Source organism: Colobus angolensis, unplaced genomic scaffold (genome assembly GCF_000951035.1).
Source record: "Colobus angolensis palliatus isolate OR3802 unplaced genomic scaffold, Cang.pa_1.0 Scaffold10, whole genome shotgun sequence".
Classification (NCBI taxonomy): domain Eukaryota; kingdom Metazoa; phylum Chordata; class Mammalia; order Primates; family Cercopithecidae; genus Colobus; species Colobus angolensis.
The window spans coordinates 15,152,460-15,172,394 of record NW_012110919.1 but is presented as its reverse complement, the minus strand read 5'-3'; the positions used below and the strand labels follow the sequence as shown (position 1 = coordinate 15,172,394).

Sequence of the window (19,935 nt, the reverse complement as noted above, 5' to 3'; positions counted from 1 at the left end):
AGGACAGCCCAATCACGCTCACCCCCTTCTCGCAGGGCGCCCCAGCTCCGCCGCTTGGCTTTTCGGGAAGGGTGGAGGACCAGACGACTGGGACTAGCAGCCCTCTGCTGACGTCAGCTTTTGTCCCCAGTATTTTCGGGGACTGGTGGACGCGTGGGCTATAGGGTGCTGACCTTTGGGGGCTGTGTATATGGGATGATGACGCTTATCAGCATTATCTAGTCCTTTCCACCCCGAAATTCGCCCCGATTAAAGACTGTTGCATTATCAGGTAATGAGATGTGAGGGAGAGACTTTGGAAGTGGAAAACCTGGGCGTCGAGGCCACTGTGCCATCTTGGGCCTCAGTTTTCTTATCTGTGAAATGAGGGTGAATGTAAAGCTCTACATAAACCGCTCTCTGCATTAGTTTGGATATGTGAGAATATTAACCTTTGACGTCTACGAGACTAGATCCCATTCGAGCATCACCTCCCATAACCTTACAGACTAACCCCACTTTTACATCTCAGTGGTTCGTAATCTTACAAACTAACCTCTCTTTTATGTCTCAGTGGTTCTTACAGCTGGCTTTTGTTTCATTAGTTCTCCATTTCTGTCACTGGTGTTTGTACTTCATTAAGGAACTCTTAATGGAATAGGCTTTTGGGTTTTTCTAGTTTGCAGGATGATAAAAAACGTGACTGCTGTATTTGTTAGGTTTCCTGAGTTCATGCATATAGTAACAGGTAACTCCAAACCTTCGGTGGTTTACAGCCACAGAAGTTTATTTCTCACTCACGTGACCTGTGAGCTGGGAGATGACTGTGGCTCTGTGCTCCATGAATTTCCTTCATTCTAGGATCCAGGAAAAGGCTCTCGTGAGTAAATAAAGAAAGATTAATTTGTAGTATATCAATTATTTAAAGTTTAAGTGAAACTTTTAAAACAGTACAGAACTTTTATGAATACCCTGTCCATTAGTAGATACTACTCAGAACCTGGCACATGGTAAATATTCAATGAATATATGTTGAATGAATGAGAAAAAGCCCATCCTCTCTGATTTTGCCAATGGCTCAGGACCGTCGTCTAGAAAAGTCTTACATCAGGTGGCTTGTCTCAGTTATTTCAGGGAGAGAATTCTGGTGACTGAGTGTGTGTGAAGAGAGCAAACTTTTCTCAGGTTGTCTGCACTTGGGGAATTACCTTGGGCAGCAAGGGCTTCCCTCACTGTGGGTTGCTGTGCTTCTGGGTCCTGCCAACTCCACTCATAACCTCAAAGAGACCAGGGTCCTCTGCTCAATCTTGCATAGCAAAACAAAGTTTATGGGAGGAGGCCGGGCGTGGTGGCTCATGCCTGTAATCCCAGCACTTTGGGAGACTGAGGCGGGTAGATCACCTGAGGTCAGGAGTTCGAGACCCACCTGGCCAACATGTCAAAACCCCATCTCTGCACCTGTAGTCCCAGCTACTCGGGAGGCTGAGGTGGGAGAATCGCTTGAACTCGGGAGGCAGAGGTTGCAGTGAGCCGAGATTGAACCACTGCACTCCAGCCTGGGCTACAGAGTGAGACTCCGTCTCAAAAAAAAAAAAAAAAAAAAAAGCTTATGGGAGGAGTTGTCGGTGAGGACACTGAACCTGAAAATGGTGACGCAGTTGCAGCAAACTGGCTTTTATCCCATCAGTGTCTCTCTCTCTCAACATCCTGCATCTGAGTCTGGAAGACAAACTTTTTCTGCTTGTGAGCCTGGCCCACCAGAGCTGGGGAAGCCTGGGAGATGTGTTACTCTCTTATCTTTGCCATTTGTGCCTCTACTTCAGGAGAGACTTTGTATGATAGGACAGATGATAGGACAACTGCAAAAGACAAGCCAAGTCACTTCAGCTTGTTTCCCTTTCTCCTCTTCCTAATGCCTCCTCTCCCTTTCGGGAACCTAGTGAGCTTACTTCCCTAGTAGCTAACGTTATGCCAGTTAGTTACATCTTACTGTCAACAGGGCTTGCTACTGGGTAGGGTTTGTCCAATAGTAGATTTTCATCCATAAGTGGGTACCAGGGTCCTTACTGCATATGAGGGCTTTTGAGACCAGTACAAGAATTGGTGCTAAAGACAGCAGTTATATTCAGAATAATGATGATGATGATGATGGTAGTAATTATAGCAGTTAACATTTATTGACTGTTTAATATGTGCCATGGACTGCTGTAAGTACTTTGTCTATATTAATTCATTTAATCCTTAGGATTAAATGTGAGTCAAGGTTGTGTCTTTGTTTGGGCTGCTATAATAAAATACCAAAAACTGGGTGGCTTTATAGACAATGCACATTTATGTCTCAGAGTTCTGGAGGCTGGGAAGTTCAAGATCGGGGTGCCTGAAGATTCAGTGTCTGGTGAGAGGACCCACTTGCTGGTTGATAGATGGTACCTTCTAGCTGTGTCTTCACGTGGTGGAAGGGAAGAGGCAGTTCTCTGGGCCTCTTTTATAAGGGCACTAATCACATTCACGAGAGCTATGTCCTTCTGACCCAACCACCTCCCAAAGACTTCACCTAATAGCATCACGTTGGTGATTAGGTGTCAACATAGGAATTTGGTGGTGGGGGATGGGACATAAACATTCAGTGCATTGTATATAGTTCAAGTCCAAAAGCTGTCTGCTAGAGAATTCTGGCTTGCCCTGGGGAGGTCAATTTTTTGTTTTATTTACATCTTCAACTGATTGGATGAGGCCCACCCACATTTTGGAAGGCAATCGGCTTTACTCAAAGTCTACCCACTTAAATGTTAAATCTCATCCAAAAACACTCTCACAGAAACCAAAATGTTTGACCATACATCTGAGCATAATTGCCCAGCCAACTGGACTCCTAAAATTAATAGGTAGCTATTATTATTATCTACATTTTACAGGCAAAGAAACTGACATACAGAGAGGTTAAGTAACTTGAGCAAGGTCACACAGCTATTAAGTGGCAGAGTCAAGATTATTATTGCCAGGGTAGTGTGGCACCAGAGTCCACCCTCTCAGGGCTCTTTGGGAGCCTCGGCAGAGTGTGAGGAGGCAGAAAGACTTTAGGCAGAAGGATATTCAAAACCTAAAGAGTCACCGAACATTGATAGCACTAAGTGCCAAATAAAACAAGAAAGCTTTCAAATCAATTACCTCAGCTTCCACCTTAAGAATTAGAGAATGAAGAGTAACTGAAACTCCACATAAGCAAAAGAAAGGAAATGATGAATATTTAGTGTAAAACAATGAAATATTGGGAGGCCGAGGTGGGTGGATCACCTGAGGTCGGGAGTTCGAGACCAGCCTGACCAACATAGAGAAACCCTGTCTCTACTAAAAAAATACAAAATTAGCCTGGTGTGGTGGCGCATGCCTGTAATCCCGGTTACTCAGGAGGCTGAGGCAGGAGAATTGCTTGAACCCTGGAGGTGGAGGTAGAAGTGAGCTGAGATTGCGCCTTGCACTCCAGCCTGGGCAACAAGAGTGAAACTCCGTGTCAGAAACAAACAAACAAACAAACAAAAAAAACCAACAATGAAATAGAAAACAAAAACGAGAAAAATCAGTGCCACTAAAGCTTGTATGTTGAGAAGATCAATAAAATTGATAAACCTCTAGTCAGGCTTAATAGAAAAAAGGAGACACAATAATATGAAAATGAAAGAAGTTACATAATTACAGATTCTATGTATATTAAAAGGATCATAGGAATATTTTGGCAATTATATTTTATAACTTCAGCAACTTTGATGAAGTGGATGAATTCCCTAAGATACAAACTATCAAAGTTCACTCAAGAATAGGTAACCTACGTAACCCTATATTTACTAAAGAAATTCAATTTTGTTATGGTTTTGATGGTCATCCCTTCCAAATCTCATGTTGAATTGTAGTACCCAGTGTTGGAGGTGGGGCCTAGTGGGAAGTGTTTGGAGCATAGGGGCAGATTTTTTGTGAATGGCTTAGCACCCTCCCCTTGGTGATGAGAGAGTTCTCTGAGTTCACACTAGATCTGGTTGTTTAAGTGTGTGGCATGCCAGGCGCGGTGGCTCATGCCTGTAATCCCAGCACTTTGGGAGGCCAAGGCAGGTAGATCACCTGAGGTCAGGAGTTCGAGACCAGCCTGGCCAACATGGCGAAACCCCGTCTCTACTAAAAATACAAAAATTAGCCAGGCATGGTGGCAGATGCCTGTAATCCCAGCTACTCGGGAGGCTGAGGCAGGGAATTGCTTGAACCCACCGGGGAGCTGGAGGTTGCAGTGAGCCAACATCGCACCACTGCACTCCAGCCTGGGTGACAGAGTGAGACTCCATCTTGTAAATAAATAAATAAATAAATGTAAAAATACAAAATTAGCCGGGTGTGGTGGCATGCAGCATCAAATAAATAAATAAATAAATAAATTAAATAAATGTAAAAATACAAAATTAGCCAGGTGTGGTGGTGTGCGCCTGTAATCCCAGCTACTCGGGAGGCTGAGGCAGGAGAATCGCTTGAACCTGGAGGGTGGTGGTTGCAGTGGGATTGCACCACTGCACTTCAGCCTGGGTGACAGAGCAAGACTCTGTCTCAAAAAAAAAAAAAAAAGGTGTGTGGCACCTCCCCACTCTCTCTTGCTTCCATATGCCTGTTCCCCCTTCACCTTCTGCTGTGGCTAGAAGCTTCCTGAGGCCCTCACCAGGAGCAGATTCTGGCACCATGCTTCCTGTAGAGCCTGCAGAACTGTGAGCCAAATAAACCTCTTTTCTTTATAAATTGCCCTACCTCAGATATTTGTAGCAATGCAAGAATGGACTAACACAAATTTGTAGTTAAAAACCTTCCTACAACAAAAACGCCAGGCCCAACTGGGTTCACCAGTGAATTATAGCAGATGATTAAGGAAGAAATAAAACCAATCCTGTCAAGATCTTCCAGAATATTGAAGAAAAAGGAACATTTTCCAACTCATTCTATAAGGGCAACATTACCTCATTACCAAAAGTAGAAAAATGTGGCAAGAAAAGAAGCAACAGGCCAATACTATCATGAATATAATTCTGAACAAAATTTATCAAATTGAATTCAACTATATATATATATATATATTCCAATAATATATAAAAAACAAAATTAACCAGGTAGAGTTCATCTGAATAATACAAAATTGGTTCAACATTTGAAAATCAGTCTGTATAATTCATCACATTAACACATTTTTTAAAAAGTGTAATTATCTTCATAGATGTGGTTTAAGCATTTGGCAAAATCCAACATTCATTTGTAATGAACACTTTTAGCAGGCCGGGCACGGTGGCTCATGCCTGTGATCCCAGCACTTAGGGAGGCTGAGGTGGGCAGATCATGAGGTCAGGAGATTGAGGCCATCTTGGCTAACACAGTGAAACCCCATCTTGACTAAAAATACAAAAAAAATTAGCCAGGTGTGGTGGCGGGCGCCTGTAGTTCCAGCTACTCGGGAGGCTGAGGCCGGAGAATGGTGCGAATCTGGGAGACGGAGCTTGGAGTGAGCCGAGATTGCACCACTGCACTCCAGCCTGGGTGACAGAGTGAGACTCTGTCTCAAAAAAAAAAAATTAGTAATGTAGAAACAGAACTGGGAACTTCATTGTGAACTTCCTCAAGATTGATAAATGACAACTATTAAAAAAAAAAAAAAGCCCGTCTTTATTCATTGCTCAAGTGCTGGTTTATGTAGAAAATCCTGTGGAACCTACAAAAAACCTGGTACAACTAATAAGTGAGATTCGCAAGGTTGCAAGATAAAATATCAGTGTAGGAAGATCAATTGTAGTTTATGTACTAACAACAAACAATTAGAAAAAATACCATTCACAATAGCATCAACAAGATGAAATATTTAAGGATAGAGCTGACAAAAGATATGCAAGACTTGTATCATAAAAAGTGAAAAGCATTGCTGATAGAAATTGGGTAAGAACTAAATAAGTACATGGATATGTTCTATTCATGGATCAGAAGACCAAATATTGTGAAGATGTTTAAAGATTCAATATAATGCTAACCATCATCCAGGTAAGCATTTTTGGGTAGAAATTGACAAAATGATTCTAAAATTTATATGGAAATGCAAAGATCTAGAATAGCCAAAGCTGGGAGAGCTAATACTGCTTGACTTAAGAATTATTATAAGGCTACAGTAATCAAGACAGTGTTGGCCGGGTACAGTGGCTCATGCCTGTAACCCCAGCACTTTGGGAGGCTGAGGCAGGCGGATCACCCAAGGCCAGAAGTTTGACAACAGCCTGGCCAACATGGTGAAACCCTGTCTCTGCTAAAACATACAAAAATTAGCCAGACATGGTGGCACATGCCTGTAGTCCCAGCTACTCAGGAGGCTGGGATGGGAGAATAGCTTGAACCCGGGAGGTGGAGGTTGCAGTGAGCCGAGATCCAGCCTGGGCAACAGAATGATTCCTTGTCTCAAAAAAAAAAAAAAAAAAAGAAGACAGTGTAGTATTGGCATCAAGAAAGATAAATATATCAGTGCAACAGAAACAGAATAAAGTCCAGAAATAGATACATACATACATGGATAAGTGATGAACTGATTTTCAACTAAAGCTTCAAATGCAGTTCAGATATCTATATGCAAAAACAAAACAAAGTTGTACCCATGACTCAGGGCAGGCAAGCCCTTAGCCCAGGAGTGTTCACCCAGGAAATAAATAATGCAAGAGTGAGCTGATGATAGAAGAAAACAGTTTTATTGAGGCAGCAGTGTTACAACTCCAAGACTGCTCCTGCAGAGCAAGGCTGCCCCATAGACAGTGTGCTCAGAGTAGCAGCTCAGAGGCAGTTCTCAGTCATATTTATACCCACTTCTAATTATATGCAAATCAAGGGGCTGAGTATGCAGAAATTTCTAGAAAAAGGGAGGTAACTTTTGGATCTGTACCATGGAAAGGAGTGGTAGTGTCTGGGTGTTGCCATGACAAAACTAAACCGACATGGCACATTAGTTGGTGTGTTTTATGGAGAAGAGCTTCTACATCTTCCCTATTTTAGCTGCTCCTCAATCCGGTCCTGTATCCAAGCTCCACCTTGGGAGTCAAGTGACGCCTCCTGCCTCACCTATACCTCACACCATACAAAAAAACAAAATGGATCATGGACTTAAATGTAAAACCCAAAGCTGTAAAACTTCTAGACGAAAATATAGAAGACAATATTTATGACCCTGGGTTATATTTTTAAATATAATACAAAAGGGAAAATTAAAATTGTACTTCATTAAAATTAAACACTTCTCTCAAAAATTAATAAAAAGCAATAAACTGGGAGAAAATATTTGCAGATCATATCTGATAAAGGACTTGTGCCCAGAACATAAAAGAACACTCAAAACCCATAAGAAAACAACTCAGTTTTAAAAATGGGCAAAAGATTTGAGCAGATGAATCACCAAAGAAAATAGAAGCACAAGAAAATAGGGTCATTTGTCATTTAACAACAGGATATATTCTGAGAAATGTCACTAGGTAATTTTGCCATTGTAAGAATATTATAGAGTGTACTTCCACAAATCTAGATGGTGCAGCCTACTATATACCTAGGCTATATTGTGTGGCCTGTGGTTCCTAGGCTACAAACCTGTTCAGCATGTTACTATAGTGAATACTGTAGGCAATTGTAACACAATGGTAAGTATGTATCTAAACTTAGAAAAGGTACAGTAGAAATACAGTATTAGGCCTGGCATGGTGGCTCACGCCTGTAATCCCAGCACTTTGGGAGGCCGAGGCATGTGGATCATCTGAGCTCAGGAGTTCGAGACCACTCTGGGCAACATGGTGAAACCCATCTTTACTAAAATACAAAGAAAACAGCTGGGTGCAGTGGCGGGCGCCTGTAGTCCCAGCTACTTGGGAGGCTGAGGCAGGAGAATCGCTTGAACCTGGCAAGCAGAGGTTGCAGTGAGCCGAGATTGAACCACTGCACTCCAGTCTGGGCGACAGCGCAAGACTCTGTCTCAACAACAACAACAACAAAAAACCAAACCAAACAGTATTAAAGATAAAAAATGTAGCAGGCACTTACCATGAATAGAGCTTGCAGGACTCCTTGTTGCTCTGGGTGAGGCAGTGAGTGAATGCGAAGGTCTAGGACATTACTGTACACTACTGTAGACTTTATACACTGTACACCTAGGTTACGCTAAGTTTATTAAAAAGTAATTTTCTTCAATAATATGTTAACCTTAGCTTTCTGTCACTTTATAAACTTTATGATTTTTTAAACTTTTTGACCTTTTTGTAATAACACTTAGCTTAAAACACACATTGTACAGCTATAAAACATTTCTTATATCCTTATTCTATAAGCCTTTTTTCTGTTTTTAATTTTTTTTATATACTTTTAAAAATTTTATGAAAAACTAAGACACAAACACACACATTAGCCTAGGCCTACACAGGGTCAGGATCATCAATATCACTGTCTTCCACCTCCACATCATGTCCCACTGGAAGGTCTTCAAGGGCGGTAACCCACAAGGAGTCGTCATCTCCTCTGATAACAATGCTTTCTGGAGTACCTTCTGAAGGACCCGGTTGAGGCTGTTTTACAGTTAACTTTTTTTTTTTTCTTAAAGAATAAAAAGAGTACACTGTAAGATAAGCATAAAAGTATGGTAAATAGATATATCAGTAACAAGATTTATTATCAAGTATTATGTAGTGTACATAATTGTATGTGGTATACTTTTAGATGACTGGCAGCATGGTGTGTTTACACCAGCGTCACCATGAACACATGGTGTTTGACAGTTATGATGTCATTAGGCTATGGGATTTTTTCAGGTTCATTGTAATTTTATGGGGCCATCAGTCATGTATGTGGTCCATTGACTGAAATGTTGTTATGCAGCATATGACTATCAACACATGAATGTCTGTGATCCGTTTAAAATTTTTAATATGGTGTGAGGTATGTGTCCAAGGATTTTTATATTTTTGTGGTTTTTTTTCGCATATGAAAATATCTGAATCATCAGTCATGAGGGAAATGTAAATTAAAACCAAAATGAGAAACCATTACCCACATATTAGAATAGCTAAAATAAAAAAGACTGACTAGAGCAAATGTTGGAGAGGATTTGAAGGAAGTGGATGGGGATGTCTCATATGTCTCATACACTGCTGATGGGAATGTAAAATTGTACAGCTTGGCCAGGTGTGATGGCTCATGCCTGTAATCTCAGTACTTTGGGAAGCCTAGGTGGGTGGATCACATGAGGTCAGGAGTTCTGAGACCACCCTGGCCTGCATGGTGAAACCCCATCTCTACTAAAAATAATATAAATTAGCCAGGTATGGTGGCACCTGCCTGTAATTCCAGATACTCAGGAGGCTGACGCAGGAGAATCGCTTGAACTCAGGAGCCAAGATCATGCCACTGCACTCTATCCTGGGAGACAGAGCAAGACTGTTTGAGAATGAATGAATGAATAGCCGGGCATGATGGCCCATTCTTGTAATCCCAGCACTTTGGGATTACAAGGTGCTGGGATTACACCTTGTAATCCCAGGTGTAATTGGGAGGCCAAGGCAGGTGCATCACCTGAGGTCAGGAGTTCAAGACCAGCCTGGACAACATGGTGAAACCCCGTCTCTACTAAAAATAATTTAGCTGGGCATGGTGGCATGTGCCTGTAATCTCAGCTACTTGGGAGGCGGAGGCAAAAGAATCACTGGAACCAGGAAGGCAGAGGGTGCAGTGAGCCAAGTTTGTGCCACTGCACTCCAGCCTGGTGACAGAGCAAGACTCTGTCTCAAAAAAATAAATAAAATAAAAAATAAAAATGAATAATAAATTTGTATAGCTGCCTTGGAAATTCATTTGGCAATTTCTTTTTTTTTAATTAATTATTATTTTTTTTTGAGACGGACTCTTGCTCTGTTGTCTAGGCTGGAGTACAGTGGCACTATGTCAGCTCACTGCAACCTCCACCTCATGGGTTCAAGCAATTCTCCTGCCTCAGGCTCCTAAGTAGCTGGGACTACAGGCGCACACCACTACACCTGGCCAATTTTTGTATTTTAGTAGAGATGGGGTTTTACCGTGTTGCCCAGGCTGGTCTCAAACTCCTGAGCTCAGACAGTTCTCCCTCCTCGGCCTCCCAAAATGCTAGGATTTTAGGTGTGAGCCACCACACCTGGCCTGGCAATTTCTTAAAAAGTTAAATATATACCTTCCATATGCTCTAGTAATTCTTCTCCTAGAGATGTACCTAATAAAAATGGAAGCCCATGTTATCAGAAAGACTTCTATACCAGTCTTTCTCATATACAACCAGTGTCAATCTAAAATAACCAAAACGGTCAGAATCTAACTTAAAGGGGGTATATTCAAGTACAAAGAGTAAGAATGGACCACCTGGAAACACCAACTCCAAAGGAATGGAGTCAGCGTTCTGAAGTAAGAAAGTTAAGATTTCATTTGTATAGGCAGAGACAGGAGTTTTTAGCAGGATTTCAACACTTTTCATACAAGATTGGCACAAAGTTAACAGAAATTTGGTTGGTTATACGCAGTGTTTCTTTTTGGGAAAGGGTGCATTTAACATTTTTTACAGAGGGTGTAATACTCATGGGTTTTCTGTTATCTGGTCTCAGCAAAGCAGGACAATAAAGGGCAAATTAATCATAACAAGGGTCATTAAGAAGGCAGGAGGTTTTTGTCACTGTCATTTTTCTCTAGTCATTGTATAGAACAAGAAAAGAATGTGAGTTAATATATAATCTGAGAACAGAAGTTGTAACCATATGTACTCAGATTAGTCACATCTCTCTCAAGGCTTAACAGTATTTTTTTTTAGGTTCCAACATCTTTAAATTTTAGTTATTTACACACCAACTAGAAACCAAAATGTTTACCAGTAATTGAATAGATAAACCAATTATAGTCTAAACCCACCTAGCAATAAAAAGGAGTGAACGACTAAGACATGCAACAGTGTGGATGAATCTCAAAAAACAGCTGCAAGAAATAAGCAACACAAAAAATAGTACATACTGTATAGTTCTATTTATGTAACATTCCAGAAAATGCAAACTAACTTATAGTGACAGAAAACAGATCTGTGATTATCCAGGGAATTAAGGCCGTGGAGGAGGGAGGAAGTAGAAAGAAGCACTAAGAAGCATCTGAGGGTTTGGGTATGTTCATAATCTTGATTATGGTAATGGTCTCACATATGTCAAACATCATATTGTATACTTTAAATATGTGCAGTTTATCATATGTCAAATATACCTCTATAAAGCTCTTTAAAAATATGAGTATTGTGATTTGTCATACAGACAACTTTAATCCTTCAGAATTTAGCCTTGCACTAACTTTTTTTTTTTTTTTTGAGACAGAGTCTTGCCCTGTTGCCCAGGCTGGAGTGCAGTGGCGCGATCTCAGCTCACTGCAACCTCCACCTCCTGGGTTCAAGCGATTCCCCTGCCTCAGTCTCCCGAGTAGCTGGGATCACAGGCGCCTGCTACCACGCCCAGCTAATTTTTGTGTGTGTATATATAATATATATATTTAAATATATATATATTTTAGTAGAGATGGGGTCTTGCCATCTTGCCATGTTGGCCAGGCTGGTCTCAAACTTCAGGCCTCAAGTGATCCGCCTGCCTTGGCCTCCCAAAGTGCTGAGATTACAGGCTCAAGCCACTGTCCCCGGCCCTTGCACTAACCTTTTACTTAAAAATCAACCCATAATCAAAACAATCGAAAAATGCCTGGATTATATTAAGTCCATTTCAAATTTCCCGTTTCCCAGTAGCACCAGGTCATAAGGCCACAGCTGTCTGGATGTGGCTCTATTTCGGGTATCAAAAGACGCCAGACACAGGGACAGTGAGTGCCTTTAACTTAACTCACAAGAGGTCACAGGAGGGTGACCTCCCGTAAAAGCACGCAAATGCTCAATGTGTGACTCCACCCCTCCTAAAAAGTGGTAAAGGCGTGCAATTTCCTTTGTGTGCACGAAAGTACAAATGATGTAATAATAGTCCACGGCCTGGCCTTAGACTCCACATCTGCCAGGAAAATTTAACTCTAGGGGGAGTGATGGAGGCGCTGGGAGCCTGGGGCTGAGAACGTGTGGGAATCGGTTAAAAAAAAAAAAAAAGTGTCTTTCTCCCAGCGTCCCACTTCCGCCTGCGTCATGTACCTGCGCCAGCAGCGCTCTTGCTTTCCTGTCCGGTGCGATCCCCAGTCACAGTACTTTGGTTCCGGCCGGCTTGCCGTCTGCTTCGTCCGCCCTTACACCCGTTGCCCAGCACCCCTGCAGTTCGCGGTACAGTCTCTTCTAGGGAGCATGTATAGGGGCAGAAGGGAGTGAAGTCCACAGTTCTAGAGGTAGAAGGGGCGCGGGGAAACCACCGGGTGTCGGCCTTCCGCTTGCTGATCAAGAGCTCCCTTCAATGTCGTAGGCCAGCGCCCTTCACTGATAAACGATTGAGACTGGGCCTCGGCCTGGAGGGCGTTCGTCCTCTCCTTGCCCTCAGCTCGTAAAGGAGGAAACCGAGGCGTTGGACTGGGCGAGAACCCAGGTTCCCTGACCGCGCACCTCCCGCACCTCCGCCGCCGTGTGTCTCGTGTCCAGCGCTGGCTGGAGCGCCTCAGCCCTGGCGCGGTGTAGTTGTGAGCGGGAACTTCTGACACTGCCCCTTCCTTCCCCGTCCAGCCTGCCGACCATGCCCGCGGGCGTGCCCATGTCCACCTACCTGAAAATGTTCACAGCCAGCCTCCTGGCCATGTTCGCAGGGGCAGAAGTGGTGCACAGATACTACCGACCGGACCTGGTGAGTGCGGGAGGGCTCATGTTTTATTTTTGAGGCAAATGCACCTCATTTCTTTGTAAATTACCCAGCCTTAAGCATTCCCTTATAGCAATGCACATGCTCCTGGACCACTCCATTCTCCTCGTGGCAGCAAAAGTGATCTTAAACGAAATTAGGATCACATTTGCTCTGGGCCCAAAACCTTTGGATGGCATCCCATTATATCTAGGGCAATGCATGGCCTGTGAGGTCTTACACAGTCTGGCCGCTGCCTACCTGTGGCCATCTGCCACCATTTTACCAGTTCTTTCCCCTGTTAACATTCACACCTGCTTCCTTGCTGTTTCTCCAATTCATCAAACCTTTCCCCATTTCGGGGCCATTCTTTTTCTTATCCTTGGCATGTCCTCCTCTCCCCCACCCCCCAACAACTTGGCTTGGTTTTCTTCTTTGCAGAACTTCAAGTCTTAGCTCAAGTCTCTCCTCCAGCAATGAGGGTCCTTGGGCTAGCTCCCAAAGAATTCCTCCTCCGCGATTCCGTCTCATCCTTTGTTTCCACAGGGCACTTGTCTGCAGTTCTTTGTCTATTCATTTGTTCTTTGTCAGTTTGCTTCAGTAGAATGTAAGCTCCAGACTGTGTCTGTCTGGTTCAGTCTTGCATCTCAACTGCTTGGAATGTAGCAGACACTCAATAAGTATTTGTCGAATGAAGGATGAGTGAATATAGGCATTCAAAGGAGGGAGAAATTTAAATTAATTTTAATAAGCATTCATTGAATTAGGAACTGAAATTAAAGATTCTTTTCAGGAATTATAGTCTTGGGGAGGTGGAGATGAGAAAGTATGGCGCAGATGATTATAAGAATGTGCTGTTATGCTATAGGTGTGAATAGTGGTTTGGAGCACAGTGTTGGGAGCAGTCATTTCTGTTTGGACTCTGCCTGGACAGGTAACACAGAGAATCAATCATTAGTGTTTCTTTTTTAAGAAATTTTTATGAAAAATAATTTTTAAAAAATTAGAGACAGGTCTCATTCTGTTGCCCAGGTTGGAGTGCAGTGCTGCAATCAGAGCTCACTGCAGCCTCACATTTCTGGGCTCAATCAATCCTCCTGCCTCAGCCTCCTAAGTAGCTGGGATGACAAGTGTGCACCATCACACCTGTCTAATTTTTAGATTTTTTTATAGAGACAAAGTCTCAAAATGTTGCTCAGGCTGATATCTAACTCCTGGCTTCAAGAAGTCCTCCCACCTTGGCCTCTGAAAGTGCTGGGATTACAGGTGTGAGCCACTGTGCCTGGCTCCATTTGTATTTGCATTTATGTTGTATTTTTATTTTTTGAGATGGAGTCTCACTCTGTCACCCAGGCTGGAGTGCAGTGGTGTGATCTGATTTCACTGCAACCTCTGCCTTCCGGGTTCAAGCAAATCTCATGCCTCAGCCTCCTGAGTAGCCAGGATTACAGGCGTACACCACCATGTGTAGCTAATTTTTTCTATTTTTTGGTAGAGATGGTGTTTCACTGTGTTGGCCAGGCTGGTCTGGAACTCCTGGCCTCAAGTGATCCACCTGCCTCTGCCTCCCAAAGTGCTGGGGTTACAGGCGTGAGCCACCGTGCCTGCCCATTTGTATTTTTAACATCAGTTAATTGTCACTACAATTTTGAAGGTGTAATTCCTGTTTTCACATGAGAAACAGGTTGAGAAGAGTGAAGTTGATTTCTCAAAGTCACATAGCTTAATGAGGCGATTGAAAGATCTGAAACCCAAGCTTTCTGTTTGGTATGTCTCTTTTTCGCTCCTGTTCATAAAATAATCCAGTACTCTTGTAAAACATTCAAACTGAGCTCAAGTGTGTAGAGTAAAAAGTGAAAATCCCCCCCTCTTATAACCCGCTTTCTCCTGTCTGCTCCCTACACGTAACTACCGTGTCTTGTTTGGTGAATATCCTTCACCTCTTCTCACTGGTGTTGAATGCCCACTGATACGGATTGGAAATTTGTCCCTTCCAAACTGCACGCCACAATGTGATCCCCAATGTTGGAAGTAGGGCCTGGTGGGAGGCATTTGGGTCATGGGAACGAATCCCTCATGAATGGCTTGGTGCCCTCCCTGTGGTGATGAGTGAGTTCTCACTTTATTAGTTCACGAGAGCTGGCTGTTTAAAAGAGCCTGGCTTGCTGTCTCACTCCCTCTCTTGCCATGTGTTACACCTGCTCCCACTTTGCCTTCTGCCATGAGTTAAAGCTTTCTGAGGCCTCACCAGAAGCTGGACCGATGCTGGTGCCATGCTCATACAGCCTGCAGAACCACGAGTCAAATCTTTTTTCTTTATAAATTACCCAGCCTCGGGCAATGCAAAATGGACGAATGCACCTGTGCATGCATATGTATACACACACACACAGTTTGCGGAGTGTTTTTCCTTCATGTGAATAGGAGTTCATGTACACATTTCTCTGCAGCTTCCTTGTTTTGGCTACCATCTACATAAATAGACGTTTGTGTATATTAAATCTTTTTAACTATTGCATAGTATTTCATAATATAACTATGACATTTATTTGATCAATCCCTTATTGACATTTAGGTAGTACGTAGTTTTTGTACAAACAGTGCTGCAAGAGCTCTTTCTTACAACCTCAGAGTGCTTCTCTTTTAAACAGGGTTCTGTTGAGCATCAGGGATACCTAGTGGAGACAAAGTGACAAGAACCTTCCACAGTAATGCAGTTTAGTCTATAGCTTGTGCAGGAATAGACATCAGGCAGGCCTTGCAAAAGAAGGAATGCCTGGGATTTGCCCTTGGGAAGTTGACTTTTGATTCACCCATTTCATTATAATTGGGAATGTGCAAGGGTTGTTACAGCAGCTACCTGTACCTTGGGAGGAGATAGAATGAAGCCACAGTCTTTAGAAGGGCCATATTGAAGGGTCTAAGGCCACCTCAGTTTGATTGGTTGGCGACATTGGCAATGAGGTATCTCTGTAGGAACTTGAAGGCCCAGGTGGCTGGCTGTGTGTCGGAAGCAGTGTGCTTCGTTAACATTTATATGTTCTTTACCTATGTCTTTTGGTATTGCTCCAGCAATTACTGTCACTATTGTCAACCACTTTGTTCTTTGTAACAAAGCCGGATCACAAGTCTTTCAGTCTGAGAACTGGAAGGTCTGGGCAGAGTCGAACAGAGGAGACCATGATGACTGCCCAGACTTGTGCTTTAGTGCTGTGTTGGGGAGAACTGCTACAGGTGCTTTGTTTTAGTTGTCCATCTCAGATCATCTGAATAGCAAAGGAGATGACTCTGTTGTAGTTCAGGTTGAAAGCTAGGAGTTGTCTTTAATTCGTCTCTCATACTGTACATATCAGTAGATCCCATTGGATTCACCTGAAAAGTACATCAGATGCTGCCTGCTTCTCACCACCTCTGTTGCTACTACCCAATTCAATCCACTGTCAGTGACTTTCACCTGTTGTTGTAATAGCTTCCTGACCTGTCTTCTGCCTTCCACTCTTGCTCTCCTGTGGTCTATTCTCTGCAAAGCTACCATTGTCATCTCTGTACACTTGAATGAGGACATGCCACTCTTCTCAGAACTCTCCAATGTCTTCCCATTTCAGAGTGAAAAACACTGGAGACTTTATCTCCCCACTCCCTTTTTCCTCTGCCCTTTTCTCCCCTTAACCTCCCCGTGAATACTTTGTACCAGCTATACTGACAATCTTGCTTCTCCTTGAACATGAAGCCACACTCCTGCCTTAGGTCCTCTGCACCTGTGGTTCCATCTGCCTGAAATGCTCCTAGGTAACTGCATGGCTGGCTCCCTCATCCTGTTTCATGTCTTTGTTCAGAAGTCATCTTCTGAACACCAGTAAGTACACAGAAAGATGCTCAGCACTATTAGCCACCAGAGAAAGGCAAATCAAAACCACAATAAAATACCACTTCATATCCACTACAGTGACTATAGTAAAACAGATAGTAACAAGTGTTGTCAAGGATGTGGAGAAATTGAAAGCCTCACGTGTTGTTGATGGGAGTATAAAATGGTGCAGTGGCTTCAGAAAAGCCTGGTAGTTCCTCAAGCAGTTAAACATTAGAGTTTCCATATGACCCAGCAATTCCACTTTTAGGTTTATGCCCAATAGATGTGAAAACACATATCCACACAAAAACTTGTATATGAATATTCAGAGCAGTATTATTCATAATATCCAAACGGCTGAAAATCCAAATGCCTATTAGCTGATGGACAGATGGTATATCCATACAATGGAGCATTGTTGAGTAATAAAAAATGAAATACTGATACAAGCTACATCATTGATGAACCTTGAAAACATTATGCTACATGAAAGAACACAGAGGACCAACTATTATATGATTCAATTTATAGAAAATATCCAGAATAGGCAAATCTATATAGACAAAAAGAAGACTAATAGTTGTCTATGGATATGTGGGGGAGGGTTGCATGGAAATGAAAGTGGCTGCTAATAAGTATGGGGTTTCTTTTTGGGGTAATGAAAATGTTCTAAAATGTATTGTGGTGATAGATGCACAACTCTGTGAATACCTTCCTTGAATGCAAGGATTTTGTATTTTTTTGCATACTGCTTTATGCTTTGCATATAATAGGCACTTAATATTTTTGAATTAATAAATTAATTCCTAATGCTTATTTGATGCCAGGCACATAGTAGAGAGTCAGTAGATGGTGCAGGAGTGAATTTCCAAATGTAGAAAGTTTTATTCAAAGCTGTGAACCTGTCCATTGATTGCGATGCCAGCTATCCTCTGTGAGCCCTGCAGTACGTAATACCGAAGACCTTGCCAGGATGATAGACTCATAAACACAGGGTTAGAAAGGGACTTAGATCAACCAGAGCTTCTCATCATAAAGATCTATCACTGAGTAGCAAGTAGGGGAACTTTTTGTTATTTTTTACTCTTTAAAGTCTTGCAGGTTACATTGAATTGCAGCCTTATTAAGGGTTAAACATTTGTGTTTTTTTTTTTTTTTTTTTTTTTTAGACAATACCTGAAATTCCACCAAAGCCTGGAGAACTCAAAACAGAGCTTTTGGGACTGAAAGAAAGAAAACACAAACCTCAAGTTTCTCAACAGGAGGAACTTAAATAACTATGCCAAGAATTCTGTGAATAATAAGTCTTAAATATGTATTTCTTAATTTATTGCATCAAACTACTTGTCCTTAAGCACTTAGTCCAATGCTGACTGCAAAAGGAGGTGCTCAGTGGATGTTTAGCCGATACGTTGAAATTTAATTATGGTTTGATATTTCTTGAAAACTGCCAAAGCACATATCATCAGACTGATGAATATGGTTTGAAAGATAGTTAGTCTTGAATATAATTTGAAATAGAATATTTGTAAGTCCACTATATGGGTTGTCTTTATTTCATATAAATTAAAACATTATTTAAAACTATGAACTAGTTTCATTAATTGAATTTGCTAAGTGGAGTTATCTCTCATTGCTAAACTATTTTCAACTTCTAGATCTCTGCTAACTTCAGTAAAGGAACACCAAACTGGTGAGCTTTGATAATGCATTTTGTGGATACAAAATCATCGCCTCATCACTTTCTAGAATGAAAGGCTGGGGGCATTGCTCACCTTTTGCGTGAAGAAAAGACCCATCCCTTAGGGCCATTTTGTGCTTAAGGGGAGGACAGACCATCACTCAGTGGACCATGTGAATGAATGGATGCAGTGGACGCTTTAGAAGTACCGCATACCTTCCTTTTACACGTACAGAGTAGGTGGCCTGGCTACTGAGGGAAAGAGTCATGATTTGAATCCGAGTCTCCTGTAAGACAATGACTTCATGAAGGTGAAAAATCAGTTTTATGGTTATTAAAATACAAAATTTACCTCAGGTCCGGTAAAAATGCCATCTTTATTTCATTAAGTGCTGGTTCTAAGTGACTTCCAATAAGATACATTTTCTTCCTGTTTTGAAGTTGATCCCTATTGTGAAAAATATACATTGTAGTGGTCATGGAAATGCGCCATCCAGACTCCCTAAGGAAGCTTGTTGCCTTAGCATCAAGCATGCCAGCAGCTTTCAATGGTCAGCTTCTGGAAGGATTGCCTCAGCTGTGGTGGCCTTGCTTAAAGCCATGCCTCCTGAAGGGGCCCAAATCCAATGACTGTTGGAGGTGAGAATAGAAAGCCCTGGCCACTTCAGCACATGAGTGGTGGGCAACTCTGATGGGCCCACCACAACTCCCTGTGGGGTTTATGGACACTGTCTTTGGATCTGCGTTGCAGCTCGACTTCTCCCTCAGCTCGGTCCCGTTTCCTTTCTCAGGTGTTGATCAAAGGGTGCGCCTTCATAGACCCTCTGCTAGACTGCACCTCAGTGTTTCTTGGAGAACCAAATCTGTAACATATATGCATTAAAAATTAAAAGCAGTACTATATTATCCCCTAATGATGTTTTTTAACTTAAAAGGCCGAGATAGACCAGTTGTGACCTGTTTGGTAATTAAATTAGGCCAGTTAAACAGTTTTTGTGCAAGATAGGTATGATTGAGCTGTTTATTTTTATCAAAAACTGAAGGAGTATGATGCTTTCCTGCTAGGAGCAGCAGAAATTTAGTAATTGTAGGATTCCGAGGAGCAAAAGTGTCAGATATCACTAATTCAATGTGATCTGATGGCTTTGATTTCTACAAGTGTATCATAGCAGTATTAACAATGGTAATGCATAGTGGCCCCAAAATGGGAAACATTACAAGTAGCAATTAATATAAGCCTGTATCATAAAAGGAAGCTATATATTACCTTAATTACAGCATGTTTCTGTAACTGAGCTGCCATTCTACTATAAAGGAAAAAGCAGGGTGGTTTTCAGAAGACATATACTCAAGTAGGGAAGCTGGTAATGATAATTGCAAACTAATTCTAGAAAAATACCTTAAGGTAGGGGGTGGGGAAGCATGAACAGAAAAATAAGTCCATAGAGGAGTCCTAGATCATCAGAAAAACTGTTAAGTCTCTAATGAAACTTTGTAGCACATAAATTAATTCCTGCAATATTTTCTAATACACACATGATCCTTGACTATACAGCTAAGACATCTCTCTAGCCCACAGTAAAAAC

General features: G+C 42.1%; 1 protein-coding gene across 6 annotated transcripts; it reads left to right on the top strand.

Annotated features, from left to right (window-relative positions):
* Positions 1 to 166: 166 nt before the first annotated feature.
* On the top strand, positions 167 to 18,708 carry LOC105506842 (chromosome unknown open reading frame, human C12orf73). Of its 6 annotated transcripts, XR_001001002.1 has the most exons (5): positions 12,275 to 12,378; positions 12,707 to 12,824; positions 12,955 to 12,959; positions 15,936 to 16,052; positions 17,838 to 18,708. XR_001001002.1 is itself a non-coding variant. In XM_011935130.1 (3 exons), exons 2-3 carry the CDS (start codon positions 12,717 to 12,719, stop codon positions 17,943 to 17,945), a joined length of 216 nt encoding a protein of 71 aa, XP_011790520.1. In that variant the 5' UTR covers positions 167 to 271; positions 12,707 to 12,716; the 3' UTR covers positions 17,946 to 18,708. The 6 variants fall into 6 exon arrangements, 4 of the variants coding, with proteins under 4 accessions (XP_011790520.1, XP_011790536.1, XP_011790513.1 ...); XR_001001000.1 differs by having other exon boundaries at positions 12,309 to 12,824; XM_011935130.1 differs by lacking the exons at positions 12,275 to 12,378; positions 12,955 to 12,959; positions 15,936 to 16,052 and adding an exon at positions 167 to 271.
* The last annotated feature ends 1,227 nt before the right edge of the window (positions 18,709 to 19,935 follow it).

Bases quoted from the DNA above. Each gene is read 5' to 3' on its own strand.
- LOC105506842 (XM_011935123.1), top strand. From the start codon at position 12,717: ATGCCCGCGGGCGTGCCCATGTCCACCTACCTGAAAATGTTCACAGCC. The intron at 12,829-15,935 runs GTGCGGGAGGGC...TTTGTAACAAAG, and splicing joins CTACCGACCGGACCTGGTGA to CCGGATCACAAGTCTTTCAG.